The 8622-nt window shown below is 48.4% G+C and overlaps 1 protein-coding gene across 6 annotated transcripts in view; it reads right to left on the minus strand.

The window, feature by feature from the left end:
• Positions 1-90: 90 nt before the first annotated feature.
• The window catches only part of KIFC3 (kinesin family member C3), a 62128-nt gene continuing 53596 nt past the window's right edge, over positions 91-8622 (minus strand). For 5 of the 6 annotated variants that reach the window (XM_069087586.1, XM_069087585.1, XM_069087588.1 and 2 more), the window contains 5 exons: positions 8480-8609; positions 7622-7851; positions 4024-4158; positions 3764-3875; positions 91-2209 (listed from right to left, as the gene is read on the minus strand). In XM_069087586.1, the coding sequence (XP_068943687.1) occupies positions 2184-2209; positions 3764-3875; positions 4024-4158; positions 7622-7851; positions 8480-8609 (633 nt within the window). In that variant the 3' untranslated portion in view covers positions 91-2183. Of the gene's footprint in view, positions 2210-2478; positions 2513-3763; positions 3876-4023; positions 4159-7621; positions 7852-8479; positions 8610-8622 lie in introns of all 6 variants that reach the window. The other variant, XM_069087584.1, reaches the window with a different exon arrangement.

Below are 8622 nucleotides of genomic sequence, written 5' to 3' on the forward strand. Positions count from 1 at the left end.
CACACACACACACACACACACACACACACACACACACACACACACACTCTTCCCTTCCACAAGGGAAGGGATGTCTACACTTAGAGTAAGTTTTCATGATTTGTGCAAAAGAGCTCTCTTTATTAAAATCAGTAAAAACAGCTCATATTCCAAAAGATCTTGGTTAGGAATTATGAGAGAAACATTAAAAAGGGCTGTACTGGGAAAAGAGAAATCAGTGCATCTGAGACAATTGGATGTAAGGTGTCTGCAGTCACTAGGCATCATGTCAGGGGCTCGGCCATCCCTCACAAGGACCTCCTTGCTTCCAAGAGGGCTGGGCCACAAACAACAATCAAACTTCACACACAAAAAATGAATCTGAGGGCACTGAGCCTCTGGGAGATATAAATACGCGTCCAGCAACAGCCTGGGGGGGCCATTGAGAAAAGAAAAGCTTAAAATATATATCCGCCGATTAGATGAACTCTCCAGCGGTGTCTATGTACACCTATACACAGGTATATACAAATTCACTTTTCATGCTTTTGCTTCCCACTTGGAGGGAGGTTAGCTCATTGCCCCTTTCCTCTTGTGTTCTAGGTTTCCAGTCCCTTCCCCTCCTTGGGTTTACCAAATATGAACCTAAGGAAACTGAGAAGGGTGGAAGAGGTGAGAAGGAAGTTAGGGTTTCAAGATTGAAATCCCTCGCAGGGTAAGACGATCCCCTCCCTGGGATTTCTGCACAGGTGAGGGCTTAGGGAATAGACCTCCCTGCAGCTGTGGGCTTACTGCCTGCCCGCCAACCACCTGCGTTCTGAAAGCCGATTTCCCCCCATCTCCCACGTTGTTTTGAAACAGCCTGTCCCTGGAGCTGTCACCTCTTCCCTCCCAGATGACTGGATGGGGTAGTCTGCTGACTTTTTCCATAAAGTGCATCATTCCCTTGGGAAGCAGAAAGAACGGGATTTGAGAGGATGTTATGCCGGGAGATGGAAGGGAGCCAACCCCCCTTCCCTAGCCCCACAAAGTTCTCAGATTGGTTATGGAGGGATAGTGGCTATTCCCAGCCTCCTTCCTCTACATGGCAAAGAGGAGAGGTTAGAGCAGCTTCTTGAGTGCTACAGGTTAATGGTTTTTCAGAAAACCAAGTCATGTGGATGGATGGAAATGGAGGAAGGAGGGTAGCTCCACGAAGTAGGGAAGGACAGTGGGCTTAGAATAAGGAGTCACTGTTTCCACAGCAGGGTGGGCTGCAGAAGCCATGGAGAAAGCCCATGTCTGCTGTCCCCTTCCTTCTCAGACGAGTCCCTCCTCTCTAGCCTTCAGGTGTAGCTGTAATGAGCCCTGCGTGTGGCAGCCCACACAATGGAACAAAGATAATTTCTTGATGCCATCATGTTCTCACAGGGAGATCACAAAGGAAATCTAAGTTTCCTCTTTGCCCACTGGCTTTAAGGGAGTATTTGAAGCAAAAACTCACAAAGAGCAAAATGAAGGCCAATTCCACAGATTGAGTTGAGTTGCAGCCCCTGGGGCCCCCACAGGCAGGGGATCTGGCAGCAGGTCTCAGGCTAAGAGATGGGCCCTGGGACGTGAGAGACAATAGGCAGGCAAAGTCTAGGTTCTTCTGATGTACTTCTCCGAGGTCCTGAGGGTATGCCCGCTTCTGTCCATGATTAGGTCTGAGTCAGAGCACAGAATGTACTGTATGTCAGCTATCAGAAAGGTGGGCACCTGCTCCCAGGGCCAGGCCCAGCTCCCATCATCTGGACTAACACAGACTTCCAGATGAGTCAACTTGAAGCCCAAGGACCAAGGTGCCTCCTTGCAACCTAAAACGATTGCAACCCACAGGCAGGATGAGGAGGCTGGTCCTACTGGCTGGGATGTGCCTATGGTCCAGACGGGCCCGTGGCCCCACACACACCATCTGTGCTCCCTGAAGTCTGGGCTGAGGAAAAGATTCATTTCCTTCAAAACTAATTTCACATCTGTCGGGGAAAGGGCTGGGGAGAAGCAGAGTGTCTAGGGCAGAAAGGAGAAGCCCTCTCCTTCCTGGGCCTAAGAACAGTCTTTGCACATTTAGGGTCCTTGATTCTGGGTGGAAAGGGAGCAGGTGAGCAGTGTGCAATGTCCTTCCTGCAGCCTCGCACCCTCGGACTTCCCGGGCACTGGACACCCAGATGCTGGTTCCTGGTGCATCACACTGGCACTGGCTTCGTCTTTCCTACAATAGAAAGGAGAGATAAAAAAGCATCAAGGAAGAGGACAAGGGACTGGCTGCCTTGCACATGCTCCTGGGCCACCCAAAACAGACCTGCCAGGGCCTGGGAAGGGAAAGGGCAGGACCCCATTTAAAAGAAAAGCAAGAAACCCTGAGGCTGCATCCTAGCAGTGAAACCCAGGGCCTTCCAGCATCCACTCTCCAGGCAGAAACGAAAGCAGACTTTCACCATGGAGGCCAGAGGCTCACCCCAACCTTCCCCAAACACTCACCGAGGGACATGCCAGACAGACCCCCGAATTCAGGCTGAAATCAAAGCCAACAAAACAGTTTCACTGGAGAGCCTGGAATCATATTCCCTTCCTCCTTCTCAGGGACAAACAGCATCTGATCTGACTTCCTGGTCTAGGAAAAAGAGCCCTGGTCCAGAAAAACCCTTAGTCTTAAGTTTGCCCCTAGCTTTGTGTGATCTTGGGCAAGCTTTTCTCTGGGCCTAAGTTTCCTCATCTGTAAAATGAGATCATTGCACTAAAGAATTTCTAAGGAAGGAAGGTCCTTTTTCACCTCTGACATTCTATGATTTTTACTTCCAAGGACAAAAGCAAAAAAGAACACCCCCCAAAAAATTCTGAAATGGGAAGGACACCAGCCTAGGGCTATCTCCTACCCTTGACCAGGTGAGCAGGCCCTACTCCAACAGATGTCTTTTTCTTGGCATGGTACAAGAGTACTGAAATCAGGGGAGACCTGAGTCTAAATTCTGCCTCTAATAATAAATGTGAGCCAAGTTAGCTCACATCCCTGGGTCTCAGTTTCCTCCCGGGTATAATAAGGGTCTCTGAGTTCCCTTTCAGCTCTGAGAAGGGGATACTGGGCTTGTTCCAGAGCTGGACTCCCTTGGAAAGAACCCCAGAGGCAAAAGAAACCTGGCTTGCTCTGGCCCTTTAACTAGCTCACTGAGTGAATTCTGTGCTGCAGAGTCTTGGCCCATTGCAAAATAGGAAAATGATCTCTGCTCAAAGGAGATGATAAATGGGAAACTGCCTTGAAAAAAATTTTTAAAGCGTGATTCTAATAATAAAAATAATTTGGCCTAAGGGAGGAGAACCGAAAAAGATGGGCCATTTGGATTCTCCCAGCATTAAAGTAGCTGACTGACAAGCACGTGCCATGCCGTGGGGAACAAATTTCCTGGGGGCTCAAGGGTAAATCACTCAGTTAGTGGGTGAAGTGGATGCAGTACCTTTTCCCCAATGAGAATTGGGGCTCTGCCCCACGTCTGTGCCTAGCCCACTCCCACCAGGCCATGCTGGTCAGTGAGCATCTCTGTAAGCTCCCAAAGGGTCCCCAGCATCAGGCTGCCCAAGTGACTGAGAGGCCATTGTTCCTGGCTGAGGAGAGGCTGGCTCCTATGATCTGAGAAGACTGGCCAATGAGCAGGTGGGAGTAGGGAGGATGTGCCTTCCCTGCCCACTCATGCTCCCTCAGCACCCCCGGGCACACAGCCCTGATTACAGGAAAGTGCTTCTCACTCGGCCTCTTCTCCCATAGACTTACCTGAGGTCTGCAGCTTCCTCCGGATTGAGCTGGACCGGCTCATGGCGGCTCCAGAACTAGAAGAACAACAGGATCGGGCAGAAGATGGAGTCTGGACTGAGCCTCCCTCAAACTAGAGAGAGAAAGGACACCGGCATCAGCCCGGAGTGAGGGCTGTGTCAGGGCACCAGGAAACCCACAGAAACAAAGAAATGTGGAAACAAGTCTGGCGCCGGAGAAAGGTGAGAAAACCCAGCCCCATGAGGGCGGTCATTTCTTACCTCCAAGTGCTCCTGACTAGACCACGACATCAGTTCAGCCCTCCGGGACCCTGGGCCCAACTCCACGGACCTTACTCTCTCAGCAAACTTCAGAGAACACAGGGTCTCGCTGGTGTTCTTTTCCACGGGGGAGACCTGCAGGTGACACAAGAACTTCATTCCCTCGGCCCTTTCAGTCAGGCTGGTCCAGGTCCCAAGCCTGAAGGTCCCAAATTTACTGACAAAACTCACGAGGAAGGGACCTAGGCAGTCAGCCAGGCCACTCAATTTCTTCAGCCCCTACACGGTGAGTGGCTTTCCAGAAAGGGCTCTGAGAGGCTACAAGGAAGCCTCGGGCTTTGGAGAGGCGCCTCTCCCCCATCAAAACAGCAACAGAAACACCAAAAACAAGCAAACCAACCACAAATCCTCATAAGAGAATTTTTATAAAATCAACCCAAAATAATGAGCAAAGCTAAGAAGAGCGCAAAGTTCTGGATAACAGATACGCTCTAGGGATAACAAGAAGAAATGAACTCATCAGGCAAAGAAATCACAAGAAGGATTAAGAAAGGGACAGAGGACAGCCAAATAAAATCTTTAAATTAGGCAAATGATTTATCCGCTGCATTCCACAGGGATCTCAGGACTTAGAGCTAAGGAGAAATCAAGTCCAGCCCTCTCACGTACAGATGGAGGAACTGAGGCAGGGTCACATGGTTAATAAGTATCTGAAGTGGGATTCAAACTCAGGTCTTTCTGACCTCAGGTTTAGCGCCTTTTCCATTATAATACCTAGGCAGTGAATCTAACTTCAAGGAATAAGTGTTAAGTGGCTGGTTCATCAGCTACGAGGGAACCAATGATCCAAAAATTAAAGGAAATTGTGTGATCCTGGCTAACTTTTCTAGGCCTCAGTTTCCTCATCAGTAAAATGAGAGCATTGGACTGAATGGCCTCGAATGTCTTTTCCAGCTCTAAATCTGTTCTCTTACTGATAGATCTATGAGGTGCATTCATGGACTCTAGGTTCTGTCTAGTGTTCCAGCTCCGAAGTGTTCTGGAGACAAATTGGTCTGGGCAACACTGGTATAACCAGATTGGTGGCATGACGGGAGACTTTATTATGGGGGTTTTACTGGAGCAAGGGCAGGAGAGATTCCTTCATGACTCATCATGAGTAACTTCCCCTGCAGAGAGAGCAGAGGGCCTTGGGGAGGCCAGGCACAGGCACTGTGCAGCTGGCTTTCCTAGCATCTCCTATAGGTACCTCAGGCGCTTGGACCCAACAGATGCTGCCATCAGCACCCTGTGCCCGGCTCTGACCCATGGAAGAAGGCATGGCAGAGGGCTGGCCTCACCCCGTGGGTTCTGTTTACTGGCTGAATCTCTCAGTCTGGACACAAGAATGCACAGAAGTCCAGCTCTCTGAACCCTTGAGCCCAGAAGTTCTTCACCTTGCTTTTTTGGGTCACGGACCCCTCTGGTTAACAGTCTGATGAAGCCTTCTCACAATCATGTTTTTAAAAGTAACATAGGAAACCAATGATATTGAAATGCCATCATCAAAGACCAAGCAGCGTCCCCATAGATCCTCTGAAAGGAGTCCTTGAGTCATCATAGTTGTACTCCTTGGTGTCAAGACCAAGCTTACAGACCCCCACTATGCTTTGGCCAGACTCCCCTACCTTTGGACTGAGTTTGGAGATGACAAGGGGGCTTTTCTAAGTGAGGGAAATGTTGCACCTGTGACCATTATGACATATTTAAATACTCTTGTTGGGAACAAGTATCTGATGAACAACTCTCTGGCATCTATTCTTTCCCAAAAGGAAGTCTCCTGTGCCCTGGAGCTCATGAAAAAAAGGGGGGAGGCACCTATCTTGCATTGTGTTAAGGAATAGATCAGAGCAGCTTAAAAATGAGCAGGAAACCTCTAACTGACTGATTACCCATGATGCCACCTCTTCTGGGACTCCCACTGCCCTTTGCTAACAGAGAGTCACAGCCTAGAAATCCCCTCTTCAATACTCCCCATGGAGAAGACATATCAACTCATGGGCCATCAGGGATTTTAGGAAGGGGAGGGCAGGGAGCAGCTATGAGCAGCAGAGACATAAACGGAGATGTAGAAAGAGGTTCAGGTCAGGGGTTCTTAACCTGAGGGTCCCTGAACTTAGCTTGTTAATATTTGGATAACTATTTCAATGTGATTGATTTCTTTTGCCATCCTATGTATTTGATTTCATGCATTTAAAAGCATGATTCTATTGTGCTATAAGAAACAACAAGCAGGAAGGCTTTGGAAAAAAACTTGGGAAGACTTATATGAATGAATGCAAAGCGGAGTGAGCAGAAGCAGAACACTGTACAACAACATTTTGTGACAACAACGTTGTACAATGATCGACTGTGAAAGATGCAGCTGCTCTGTTCGAAACAATGATTCAAGACAATTCCAAAGGACCCACGATGACCAATGCTGTATGTATCTCTATCTAGAAAGAGGACTGGTGAACTCCGAATGCAGAATGAAGCATACTTTTTTCACCTTCTTTATTTTTCTTGGATTTTGAATGTGTCTTCTTTTATAACATGACTAATGTGTAAATGTTTGCATGAATTCTCATGTATTGCTTGCCTTCTCAATGGGTGGGGAAGGAGCTAGAGGGAAGAAGAGAATTTGAAACTGAAATTAAAAAATTAATGTTGAGAAATTTAAATGTAGTTGGGAAATACTTAATGAAAAAATGAAAATATAATTTAAAAAATAAAATTAAAACGATTCTGAGCATGCGTCCAGAGACTTCTGCAGACTGCTGCCAAAGGAATCCATGACGCAGATGAACGATTGCACAGGAGATCTCAAACAGTCTGTGCAGGGACACATACTTGAGGGCCTATCCTTAACCTTCAGAGATGACATCATGGAGAACAACCATGATGTGCCAAAGAAGAAAAAGAAACAGCGTGGACCAGACCCACGGGGACCCTAGTAATGCACAGTAAGGAGGATTTGAAGAGCCATTCATTCCATAAGCCCCCTGTGCAGGAGGGAGAGCTGGAAAATGAGGGGGTCAGACCAGAGCAGGGATTCTTAACTTCTGTGTCTGGACAGCAATGAAGCCTATAGACCCCTTCTCAGAATCATGGTTTTGAATGCAAAAAATACATAGGATTACAAAGGAAACCAATTATATGAAAAAAAATGGTGTAATTTTTTTCCCAACCAAGATCACAGACTCCCTGAAATCTATTCATGGACCTTTTTGGGGTCTATGGACCCCAGGTTAAGAAACTCTGGTCTAAAGTCTCTAGTTGTAAGTCTGACAACTTATGAGTATCCTCTACCTCTAAGAACAAACCAGGTATGGAAAGCACATCCCCAAGGCACCCAGAGGAGATTCATTTGGTCTGTGTACACTCGGTTAATCTTGCTTCCTGTGCCCTAAGCCTCAGGAAGCTTCTCTGTCACAGAAAGGAGTAGCCTCTAATTGCTACCCATGGGTGAGGCAGGGAGCACAGGGCTTCTGGGTTTTTCCCAACCACACCTTTGCTTTCCCTGGACCAATGGACAGCCCTATCCTCCCCCTCTCCAGCCTCTCCTGTTGGGTCTCACCTGCACCAGCATGAGGGTTTTGCTGTCCCCACTGAGTGAGTCCTGGAGTAGGTAGGTGAGTTTGGAGTTACGGAATGGCACGTGGCCCTGACGGGACCGAAGAGCAGAGATCACGTCTCCCAGGGCCGACAGAGACTTATTGATGTACTGGGCCTCGCGGAGCCGACTGCCCTCTGCTCCAGACTTGCCCACACGTTCTGACCCAGCCAGGTCCACTAGGTTCAGCTTCCCTGCAGAAGAAGGTCAGGTGAGGATTCCAGACTCCACAACTAGACTGATTTACAAATCAACCCATGGCAAGGGTTCACCAGACTCATCATCTCAAGAATCTTGAGCTGCATGACCCACAGGACTAACAATCTGCCATTCTGCATGATGTTCCCCTAGAAGAGAACCCCTAGGAGATGCAATTTGAGCTTCATTTTTGGAACTGGGACCATTGGGTTACTGGAGTTACTCCCAAAGGCATAACCAATAGGCAATTGCCCCAGGAACAGTCCAGACGCTGACCAGGCTGGTTACTCCCTAATACAAAAGTAAGGTAAGTAGAGTCCCAGAGGGAAGGAAATAATTCCTCTGGTGTCAAAACTCCCCATCCTCAGCTTGGCTTTGTGTTCTGTAGGGGCAGTGAATCGAGAATGGTATGGAAAACAGTCAAGAAAGTGCTGCCAAGTTATCTACTTCCTTATGCCCACACGGGTCTCCAGACACCAAAGTCTCAGCACCAACTTCCTCTGGGTCTCCCCTGGTTCCCTTTTCCCCTGGGGTTCAAGCCCTCAGTCTCTCCACTCTCCTCTCTCTCCACCTCCAATCCTCACTACCCCCGTCCTCCATCCCATACCTGAGACACTCACTCACCAGTGGTCCGGAGCCCCGTGCTATAGTCAGTGCCCCGAACGGTGATGATTAAAAGGGCATGGGACCGAGAGCTGTGTTCATTGAGGTTGGTGTATTCAGTGGTCCGGTTGGTGTGACCAAATTCAAATACCTGAGAGGGGGCA

This window comes from Petaurus breviceps, unplaced genomic scaffold, assembly GCF_028583685.1.
Source record: "Petaurus breviceps papuanus isolate PSGF00001 unplaced genomic scaffold, PetGlider_PUasm1.0 182, whole genome shotgun sequence".
Taxonomy (NCBI): Eukaryota; Metazoa; Chordata; class Mammalia; order Diprotodontia; family Petauridae; genus Petaurus; species Petaurus breviceps.